Raw genomic sequence first — 12,178 nt, forward strand, 5'->3', positions numbered from 1 at the left:
ATCAGCTTGACTGAACTCTCTTTCTTACTCCTTACATCTTTATAAATTAATGGGAAGTCATTTATACATCTAGTAATCAGTGATATGAGACCTATGTTAAAATTTCATTTCTACTGACATTTATTTTGTACAGTGAGAGAACCCTCTTTCTCTGCATTATGAATGAATCAGAGGAAAGAACTCTTGCTATTAGTTCAAAATTAGTGTAACAGATAAACAGCCTTTCCCAAGTAGAACATCAAATCATTCAACTTTTGAAGAGTTTCCACAAAAGAAGAGAAAAATAGTTACGATATATGGTATTTCAATTTAATGATTATTTAAGACATGGAGAGATTCATAATTAAGCAAAGTCCACAAACTTTATAAGTTACCTAGAATAATTAATAATGTGAGAACAACAATCCTTTATACAGGAGAATGCTCTGTATAGTCACTATTCCCTCAGATTATCTTTTAAAATTACATTTATCTGTTATTTAGAATGATAACTATAAAGTAAATAAGCTAAAACAGAATAAAAGGATCTATAATTTTCAATAAAGTTTTGTGGGGTTCTTGGAGGCTATTTGGGGGCATTTTTGAGAAATCTTATATGAAAAAGTTTGTCTATGAACAAGAAACAGCAAGTAATTCCACTTTTAATTTTAAAAGTAAATATGGATAGAATAATAAGGAGTCTGTTGTTGTACCATTCTAGAAAATAATTTGGCACTTTCTTAAAACAAAAACAACTAACTAAAATGCTCTTATCATATGACCCAGCAATTATACTCCTCAGCATTTATTCCCGACAAAGGAAAATTTACATCACACTAAGACCTGTACACAAATGTTTATAGCAGCTTTATTTGTAATAGCCCCAACCTGGAAACAACCAATCATCCTTCCATGGTGAAGAGTTAAACTGTGGTTACCCATACCATAAAATACTACTAGTAATAAAAAGAAAGAAACTAATAATACACACAACAACTTAAGTCAATCTCCAGAGATGTATTCTGAATGGAAAAATGCCAATCTCAAAAACGTTATTATAGACTGTATTATCTCAGTTATATAACATTTACAAAATGACACCAGATTACAAAAAATGGAGAACAGATTTGTGGTTGCAGAAAGAGAGGGTGGGTGGGTAAGGTGGAGGTGAAGGTAGTAGGGAAGTGGGTATGAATTGAAAAGTGCAACATTAGGGACACTTGTGTGATGGAAATCTCCTGTATCCTGAACAGCATCAATGTCAACATCCTGGTTGTGTTACTGTCCTATAGTTTTGAAAGATCTTACCCTTAGGGGAAACTGGATAAGGAAACATGGATCTCTCTGTATATCTAAAAATAAAAAGCTTGATTAAAAAAATGTATACTGCAGGGCTTCCCTGGTGGCGCAGTGTTTGAGAGTCCTCCTGCCGATGCAGGGGACACGAGTTCGTGCCCCAGTCTGGGAAGATCCCACATGCCTTAGAGCAGCTGGGCCCGTGAGCCATGGCCGCTGAGCCTGCGCATCTGGAGCCTGTGCTCCGCAACGGGAGAGGCCACAACAGTGAGAGGCCCATGTACCGCCAAAAAAAAAAAAAAAAATGTATACTGCAAACACAAATGATATCACTAAAATAACAACTTAAAAGTTTATATAGTTTATAAGCCAAAAAAATAAAAAGAGATAAAATGAAATCATAAAATATTTGGTTTTCCAAAATATGTCATGAAAAGAGGAAAATGGGAAAAGGACAGATTGGACAAACAAATAGTAAAATCAATGATTTTAACCAAAATTGTTATAATAACTGTAAGTGGTTAAATACCCTAATTAAAGGCAGAGATTGTTAGATTAGATTAAAAAAGCATTACCCAACTATATGCTGCCTACAAGACACAAACTTCAACTATAAAACACATATAGATTAAAGGTGAGAAAATATACCTGGAGTGATAAATGGATCAACACAAGAGTGGAGAACTATGAATAAAACTACAAGTATGTGGACAACTGACCTTAAACAAATATGCAAAGGCAATTTACTGGCAAAAGGATTGTGTTTTCAACAAATAGTCCTGGAAAAATTGGATATCTACATGCAAAAAAAAAAAAAAAAGAATAGATCCTTACCTAGTACCTGTGTTGGTGAATTTTATGTGTCAACTTTACTGGGTCATGGGGTGCCCAGGTATTTAGTTAAACATTTCTTGTGAACATGTCTGCAGGGTATTTCTGGATGAGATTAGCATTGGAATTGGTAGACTGAGTGAAGCAAAGTGGATAGGCATCATCTAATTCATTGAAGGCCTGAATAGAACATATTAACTCTCTCTGCCTGACTCCTGAACTGGTACATCGGTCTACTTCTGCCCTTGGACTGGGACTTAAACCATCTGTGCTCTTGGTCGTTAGGCCTTTGGACTCAGATTAAACTGTACCATGGACTTTCCTGGGTCTTCAGTTTGTAGATGGCAGAAAAGGGAATTCCCAGCCTCTAGAATTGTGAGCCAATGCTTTATAAAAAATTATATAAAATAGGTAGATATAGATTAAAATATCCTATTTATTCTGTTTTTCTGGAGAACCCTGACTAATACAGTATAATATACAAGCTAACTTAAAATAGACCATAGACTATATGAACCAAAACTCATAATGCTTCTAAAAGATAAGAGCAGACAAAACTTTTGTTACCTTGGGGTTAGACAAAAATTTCTTAGATTTGATGCCCAAAGCACAACTTATAAAAGATAAAATTGATAAATTGGACTTCACCAAAATTAATAACTTCTACTTTCCAAAAGACAGTGTTAAAGGAACAAAAAGGCAAGGCTAAGACAAGGAAACAGTACTTACAGAATCTGTAAAGAACTCTCGATGCTTAATAGTAAGAAAACAATCAATCCAATATAAAATGGGCAGAAGATTTGGTGGCATTTCACCAAACAAGATATATGGATAGCAAATAAACAAATTTAAAAAATGTTCAACATCTTTAATCATTTAAATTCAAATCAAATCCACAATGAGATACCACTACATAATATTAGGAAGGTTAAAATTAAACAGGCTGACCATACCAAGTATTGATAAAGAGATGAGGAAACTTCAACTCCTGAGTTGAGTTCATTGCTGTTGGGAATGTAAAATGGTACAACTACTTTGAAAAACAATTTGACAGTTTCTTAAAAAGTTAACCCTATACTTACCATATTATCCAGCCATTTCTGTCCAAAGGAAATGAAAGTGTATGTCTATACAAATACTTGTAAATGGATGTTCACTGTAACTTAATTTTTAATAGCCCCAAATGGGAAACAGTCTGAATGTCTAGCAATAGGTGATTGGTTTAAAAAATGTGGCATATCCATGCAATGGAATATTCTCAGTAAGAAAAATGCATGAATATTGATACACACAGCAACATGTATAAATCTCAAAATAATTATGCAGAGTTAAAGAAACTACATAAAAAGAGAGTACATACTGTATATTTCTACTTACATAAAATTCTAGGGAATGTAAACTAATTGGTATTGAGTAACAGAAAGCCGGCCAATGGCTGTCTGAGGGGAATGGGCGGGGGGAAGGGATTACATAGGTCATGAGGAATCATCTGGAGGTAATGGATACATTCATTGCCTGGGTTGAATACATATAACTCATGATTTCAGGCATCTGTCAAAACATAAAATTGTATACTTTATGTATGAGCAGTATATGTCATATATACTTCAATAAAACTATTAAGCATACACACACACACACATGCACACATACAAGTTTTCTCTCTTAAACTATATTGGAAGACATTATTTAATTAAGTGGTCATAAATTAAAAAGATATCTTGATAGGTCTATGTCTACTTTGAGAAAGAATTTTATACAGTTTAACATAGGGTCCTCCTTAAGGCTCCAGAATATAAGAGAAAGAATACATGAATTGGGAGATTTTGTTTCCCTGTTTTAAAACTAATCAGCATCACAGGTGCTGGTAATTCACTTTCTCAGGCATTTGTTAGAGAAGGTAACTTTCACAGATATGATCCCTCTTTAAATTACAATTGCATAGTTAATGCTATTCCATCCCATCTCACAAATGCTCTTATCATAACAATTTGCATCCCTTAATAAATACAGTTGGTAACTAATGGGAAGAGAAACAGGAGTTTGATGTTTTCATCTTCTGGGAACTTTTTAATATTTTATGAAAACCACATATAATTGGGTTTCAGAAGTCTCAAATCACTTTTCAGACACCCAGAATAACATTTGAAGTCTTTATAGGCCCTTCTTATTCAATAGCTATCCCTTCACTAAAATTATGATTTTCAGTATAAAAAATAATTCACTGAATTAGTATTATTTGATATAAAAGTGAAAAGAAATGGTAAACCTTAAGTGGCAGTTTTAAAACATGGCCTCAAATTCTTTGGCACTTCTCCCATCAACAAAAAGTATAGAGATAAGACTAAAGACCTTTGTTACTACTGTAATCTCTATACCTCCTCATAAATAACCACCACACTTTGTTTAAAATTTTTTCAAAACTTTTTTCTTACTTGTGCCAATTTGACTCAAATATCAAGGTAATCTTAGTAGCAGTGTACCAGAGGTCTGTAAGAAACTTGTATTTTATTTCCATTTCTTTTCCCCCTTCTTACATTTCATATATTCTTCTTTTTTCCTTATTTTCCCCTTTTGATGTTTTTTGTTTATGACAAATATCACTTGTTCTGTTTCTGCATGAAGTTCTCAAATGGAAATGATGTCAAAATGTGTGGTGTGTTAGCGGAGCAAAGGGTTGGCTTTAGAAAGATGTGCTTTTTTCCTTACCTTAATTGGAAGGTTAATTTCTGTCACTACTTCTCCCTAGAGTTTTGATATAGACAATTGATATTTGTTCACTTTTATGAAAAATGCAATGGTGCTACACACACAGTGACTGGGGCTCTGCAATATGAAAGAAGTAGAAGGTAAAGTGGGCCATGGTGACTCAGTAGGCAAGCAAAGTTATGTGCCACAGATCTCTCTCACTCCTTCAGAAATAGCTTTACTTAGGAAGATTCATATTAAAATGGTAAGTTTGGATGCAGGCTTCTGTTTTATTCCCGCTTGATGTTGGTGTGTTTTTCAGCTGCTGAAGGAATGGTGTGCAATCATCTCTGTTCAAACGATGGGTGTTGGGGACCTGGGCCAGACCAGTGCCTGTCTTGCCGTCGCTTCAGCAGGGGAAGGACCTGCATAGAGTCTTGTAACCTCTATGATGGGTAAGGCTTCTTATAATGTCTCTATCTCATGAGCTTTGAGGTACTGATTGGTTCAGATATTAAAATGATAATAAAAGGGTTAAATTTCAGAATGTTTATGCTGGCCAAGAGTTTTAAGGAGAGTTTTTGTTGCATAAAGGAGAAAACATATAAAATAATTCTTTTAAGGGGAAATCATTTTATTTGAATGAACAAGATAAGTCAAAATTCATATCGACTATTATGTACATATTTAAAAATGTGTACCAAAATAGATAACTCTTAATAAATTATAGCAATTTATGCTTATGCAAAATTGAAAAATATATTTCTATTTTCTTTATGAAGGACATTGTGATAAGTAATATTTCCTCCTCAGTGTCTTAACCATCTTGTTTTTTTCCTCATGCTTTCTTATTTTCACCTGGAATGACTGTAACTTTTGATTTTTTTTTTCCATTTAGGTTGCGTGTCTATTTGATTGTGTATTAGGAAAACACACATTTCTATGTCTCAGACAACTGCTTAGCCCTATAGAGAAATTACCTTTGTAGTTGCTAGTTGAAAAGGTTTTTGAAAGTGGTCTGTCACTTTCTAAAAATAACCTAAGCTATATTTGACATCAAGTATTTTAAATTTTATCTACAGTACTACAATAATCAAATTGACAACAATAAAACTTAGTATATACCTTGTTGCATGGCATTTCATATACTCATAAAATCACTTTATCCTAACATACCATTTCATGCATCACAGTTGTCCTTCATTAGTGTGATAATGCATTTTTTAGTACTGTCCCTGAGTCAAATTTTCCTATATTGCTCACTGAAAGGATTTTCAACATTTTTGTAAAAGGGTAGTTTTCAAGTTCTTTCTTCTTCTGCCTCATGAATTGTCCCATTTTAACAACCGTTTCCATGATCCCAGGTAACATTTTATTTTTGCATTTTACATTAGAAGGATAAAAATCCATGGATCTTAATAATATAGATATGTGTCTTCTTTGAAAGGTGACCAAACCAATTCCCTCCATGAATTTAGGGGGAAAAAAGATTGAAATTAAAATTAGAAGTTTAAGTATAAAAATAATTTTAAATAGGAATTTAATAGTTTGAAATGGTGATGGTTGCACAACTCTGTGAATATACTAAAATATGCATTAAATTGTGCACTTTCAATAGGTGAATGTCATGGTATATGAATTATCTCTCAATAAAAGCATTACTGAAAAAAGGGTTTAATAGTTTTATCAGGAAAATTTCAATTTGAAATTTTGTAAAACACATCAACTCATAAATTTGATAATGAATAGCAAATTATTTGCTATTTGTATCATTGAATTGAACTGTATTAATGCTTGTTCACATTATTATGAAAGAAAGATATTTCCTGTACATAAAATACATCAGATCAGATATGATTCTCTGTGTGTGTGGCAATTGATGCCATTAAAATGGAACTAATAGACCTTAATTCCATTGTGTTACATTAAAAGTGTATTGAATATGTATGTGCATTTCTAAGGAAGGAATAGATTATAGAAATCATTTTATCAAACAGAAGCATCTTATAAACAGTAAGAAGTAGGAAAATTAAGCATTGACCAAAGTCATAACATTGTAAAAGCACCATACCAACCCTAGAACTCAGGATTTCTGATTTTCATCCTGTTTCTTTACAGATGCTATTGTTTTTCTTTAATATTTCAGTTTTAAACGTCAGAAATATGAAATTGCTATATATGTGGATGTATACACTACCCTCTGTCTCATTTTTGTGAAACAATGAAAGCTAAGCAAAGGAAAAATACTGGTTCCCTAGATAAACAACACTGATTATCCTGTTGTTTTTGAAAGTTTAACATTTTCCAAATCATTAAATCAAACATATTAAAGAAATATAAAGTTCTTAATGTAGTTTTGCAGCAGTAATGGGGCCCTAGGAAATCATGCACAAGGTTTAGTTTAAAAGATAATAAATGAAAGTATCTTATAAACATCTGATGTAATTCTTGCCTACCCAATGATAGATTTCCCCACCTCCAACCTTGTGGTATTGCCAAATTACTTCCAACTTTGCCTGGCAGGTAAGACAGTCTTTGAGGAAACATGAATTCAAATTCTAACTTAATCACTTCCTGCTTGAAATGTCCAACCACAGATAAATAACCTAATTGTCCTAAACTCTGTTTTCTCACATGGAAAATGGGAATAATAATGATGTGTTTATTATTATTATAATATCATATTATAGTATTATAATAATGATTGTGATTATCAAATGAGAAATGTCTTGTTCAAATTCCTACTGTTAAAACAATTATCATCATTTCCTTTTTGTGTCTATTAATCTGAGCTCATTAAATAGTTAGGTAGAACAGTCACTTTATACACTGCTGAAAATAAATACAAATATGACATTTACCAAAATCAGGGAACTTATTTATATATAAAAATAGTTTGACTATCATTAAAGAATAAATCCTAAAAATATTTTTTGAAGATGGAAAAAAAATCAGTTAATCCTGGCTGTTAGCACTCAAATCCAGATCATATAAGTCACTATATTTTGGCGACTCTTAACTACAATGCACAAGTATTCAAAATGAACAAGAAAACTAATTGCAATGCAATCTTAATTTGTTTTTTCTTATCTGGCAACATGGTTAAATGCTTCTGAAACTTTAATAACAACAGAGAAACATCAGAAAGAGTGCCAGTCAAAGATCTTTGTAGGCATTTGTATGTTTAATATTCACAAGTTCTCATCAAAACACCCTTCTTTTCCTTTTTCAGAGGATATTTAGGGAATGAGGTCTAGAGAAGTTAAGGGATGTAAGACAGCAATATTAATCTTGGTGCTGGGAACACCAACCAAATCTAAAGTATTTGCTCTAGATCACAGGATTGTCTAAGGTAGCAAAAACACAACAAAACTGAGAAATATACAGCAGCAAAAACACAAAACTCAGTAAGCAAAGCTCATGCTCACTAGAATGTGAATTTTTAGATCAGATTCAAGTGGAAGGGGATCTCTAGCAAAGTCACAGCAGAATCACTAGGGGACAGGGAAGAAAAAAGGCAATGATGGAGACAGTGACAATAAGTAAATTGCAAGGAGGATCTGTTCTGAGAGCAGAAAGGAAGAGAGCCAGAAGCCACACAGATAAAAAGAGAAGGTAGCTAGGTTACCTCCATGATTTTTTTTTTTTTTTTATTGCGGTACGCGGGCCTCTCACTGTTGTGGCCTCTCCCGTTGTGGAGCACAGGCTCCGGACGCGCAGGTTCAGCAGCCATGGCTCATGGGCCCAGCCGCTCCACGGCATGTGGGATCATCCCAGACTGGGGCACAAACCCGTGTCCCCTGCATCGGCAGGCAGACTCTCAACCACTGCGCCACCAGGGAAACCCGCCTCCATGATTTTTTATGACATATTCATTTTACTCCTCAACTCTGTGTATGGGGAATGGAGTTTTCGAGAAGAGAAAGGAAAGCATGACCCATGTTTTAGTACCATAAAAATTATTACCTTCATTTAGTATCCTAACTCTTTAGTCACCCAAGAAGCTGTTTTCAGTAACAGTGCTTTGTTGATGATTGCAGGGTGTGCTGTAAATATCATATAATTTCACTTACATATAATGCTTTTGATGCTCTTTACAATTTAGCTACTACTCCATTCCCACCCCCCACCCCCAATACCAGGTCATTTTGACTTTCATATTCTGAAGATTTCCTCTATTGAATACTTTATATCACTTGTTGATGAAACATGCAAAATAAAAACTTTTCTTATATAACTAAGATATTAAACTTAAGAAAATTCATAAAAAGTTAATCCATAGCAAACCAACACTTCACTTTGAGTGCAGAATCCATGGAACTAAATATGTACATTCATACATAAATAAACCATAGATTTATGCTATTTATTTTGAAAACCAAACCATTATTTTACCTTGAAATATATGTAATCTTAATCTAACCAACAGAAAATATAGCCCACCCTTTGGATTTCAATCATCTGTTAAGGCTTTATAATAACCAAATGAGATAGTTCACTATGAAAAAAGAGTGATTATTTCACTCCAGGGAAAAATATATTTGAATTTATCACCTAGTTAATCCATAATTTCCATATTTGCAATGCTATTAGTTTGGAATGGTCACTTATGATACAAAGGCACAAAATAATGAAGTAGCTATAAATATTTAGTCGTTTTGTTAATGACTCATAACTGACATTTGAAATTGTTTATACCCAGTACCTCATCCTCTCACACATTAGTGGAAATAGTGTGTTTTAAACATATTGTACATGACTGATACCCAATTATTGAAATGAAAACTTTTATGATAGATATTAATTGGAAAACTTATATACTGGTAAATTTAATATTCAAATACCCATAAAATGTAAGGTTTGGGGAAGTGATGACCATAATCCCTCATTTTAATTAGAAAGTTTTAGAATGTTACCATTAAACTATTTTTTTATTTTATATCATATAGAATTCTTCAAAAAGAATTTAAACTGAAAAATATGTTGTTATATTAGATCAATAATCTAAGAAAATAAAATCTACCATAAAAAAGCTATTTTTTTCTAATTCTTCAAGAAAGATATTTTAAAAGAAGAACAGAAATCAAAGTGTTTTTTGAAGTTTCATTAAAAATAAATTGAAGAATCTTGGGATTTGAAGGACAAGGATGGGGAACATTCATGTAACTTAGCAACAGGAAAAATACAATAGTTCTGTCAAAGTTTAAAAAAACAAGCCTTCAGCCAAGAGTAAAATTTTATATAGTGGCAAACAGGCACAGACTTACTTAAAATAGCAGAAATGGTTCTGCTGTGTCATCAAAAGAGTCATCGTTTTCTTTCTTTTCCTTTTTTTTCCGTTTTTTTTTTTTTTTTTTTTGAGACTGCTGGAATCTCTCTCACAAGAGAGAGGTTTCCTGAATGAGTCTGTCGTTGAACCCAATGGAGGGCCAGGAGAGCCATCTGGCTGCAGCTTAACTTTTCTCCTAATGGAGAACTTACTCATTAATGTACAGGGAAATGATTCTGATGCTCCTGGCACTTAGAGAAACAAACTCTAGAATTTACTTTGCCAACAGGACTTTTAGCAGATGTTACTTTATTTGTTAAGTTGACAGCTTGTTTGCTTACACTGCCTCACATTGCTGATGTTTTCACAGTGAATTTCGGGAGTTTGAGAATGGCTCCATCTGTGTGGAGTGTGACCCCCAGTGTGAGAAGATGGAAGATAGCATCCTCACATGTCATGGACCGGTAAGCCTGAAGACATCTACGGTTGTGTTGGCTTATTTAGTTTCATGTATGAATGTCTGTCAAGTCATTGCTTTATCATTTATCCATCCATTTAATAGGTATTTACAGCATGCTATGGGGAATCACATTCAACATTCTCCCCTCCAGAGGCTTACAGCTTAGTAGTAGAGATAAAATATTTAAAACTTCAGTTTCTTAAATATTTATGTCCCATATAATGTATTTAGAAAGAAGATATGGAGTTGTCCTTGAAGATTGCACAGGGCTGAAAAGAGAGATACACAAATAATTATTGAAGCAAAATAATTGATAAAATATGTATAAATTGTTATATGAATTCATTTGAGTGAGAAATTAAATTTTTGAGATGGAAATTGGGACACCAAAGAAAGTCAAAGAAAAGTGATGTATGAGCTATGCTTTGAAGAAGAATCTGGAATGAGGAAATGTGTAAAGAGATGTAAATGTGAAAGTTTATGTTGTGCTTGAGGTAAATTGTAACACGTTCGTACCTGTGTTTAATCATTTAACTATAATGGCATTATGAAGGAAAATTGAAAAAAAGGGGGAAGACAAGCACTCATAAACTAAAATCTAAAGCTGTGTGATAAATACCATGGCCGAGAGACAAACTGAACTATGATGATTGAAGGAGGGACTATGGGATCAGGAAAGTCTTTATGGATAAGTTGACATTTATATAGTTTGAAGTTAGTCTTGTGGAGAAAATGATAATTATTTTCTAGACTTTCTTTTGGTTCCCATCATTCTTAATAATGAGGCTTTTTCTTAATAATGAGGTCAGTATGAGTTTGTCATTCCAAAGTGTCATATTCATCCTTCTTTAGACAAATTTCCAGTTTATTTGTGTATTGAGTCATCATTCAGTAAATAACTTGGGGACCAACATTTGGGTGTAGCCAAGAGCTCAACACTGCTCCATAAGAATTCATTTGAAATTTAAATAGTATTAATTTTTCTACCAGAGTGCTTATTCAGCACTTAATTAGCTTAGAAAAAAATTATCATTGAGCCCTCCAAACTTCCATTAGGCCCCAATGAGCTGTTCTGGAACTTCATCTAAAGAAGGATGTGGAAAACTTGGACAGTTCAGAGGACTACCACAAGGATGATTAAGTTTGGAAAAACAGACCTCTGAGAAAAAGAAGTGGTGTGATTTGGCCTGAAGAACCAAAGTCTAAAAGACAATTTAATATGTAATGATCTCCAAGTAAGTATGCTAAGGGCATATGCAGCTATTTTCTTTTTCCACTAAGGATAGTCACTTAAAATACAATTAATCTGCAGCATGAGAAATGTGGATTCTGTAAAGCATGTCAGGAAACACAGGAAAGTAAAATTCCATAATGGGTTTGTTAAAGTAAGTTGAGCTGTCTCTCTCTATGAGACTTCTCTAAAAACTAGCATATCTAGGAACCATACATCATAGAATGAAAAAAAAAATCTCTTTCTGAGAAAGAGACTTTGAAAATGTACAATTGCAATAAACAAGAATTTGGCCATCTCCTTTGAACAAGGCAAACCGCAAGAGTAGTCCCGTATTTTTCAGTTCCTTATGCTGCCTCCTGTGGTATAAAAGTATGCTAGAAAATAACTAGCTTATTGATTTCTTTGTTTTTACAGTATATTT

At 33.3% G+C, this 12,178-nt stretch overlaps 1 protein-coding gene across 1 annotated transcript in view; it reads left to right on the forward strand.

Moving 5' to 3' along the window:
- ERBB4 (erb-b2 receptor tyrosine kinase 4) overlaps positions 1 to 12,178 on the forward strand; it is a 728,717-nt gene that overhangs the window by 439,343 nt on the left and 277,196 nt on the right. The window contains exons 12-13 of the mRNA XM_060107375.1: positions 5,117 to 5,249; positions 10,434 to 10,527. Coding sequence (XP_059963358.1) covers positions 5,117 to 5,249; positions 10,434 to 10,527 — 227 coding nt within the window. The remainder of the gene's footprint in view (positions 1 to 5,116; positions 5,250 to 10,433; positions 10,528 to 12,178) is intronic.

This window comes from Mesoplodon densirostris, chromosome 8 (genome assembly GCF_025265405.1).
Source record: "Mesoplodon densirostris isolate mMesDen1 chromosome 8, mMesDen1 primary haplotype, whole genome shotgun sequence".
Lineage (NCBI taxonomy): Eukaryota > Metazoa > Chordata > Mammalia > Artiodactyla > Ziphiidae > Mesoplodon > Mesoplodon densirostris.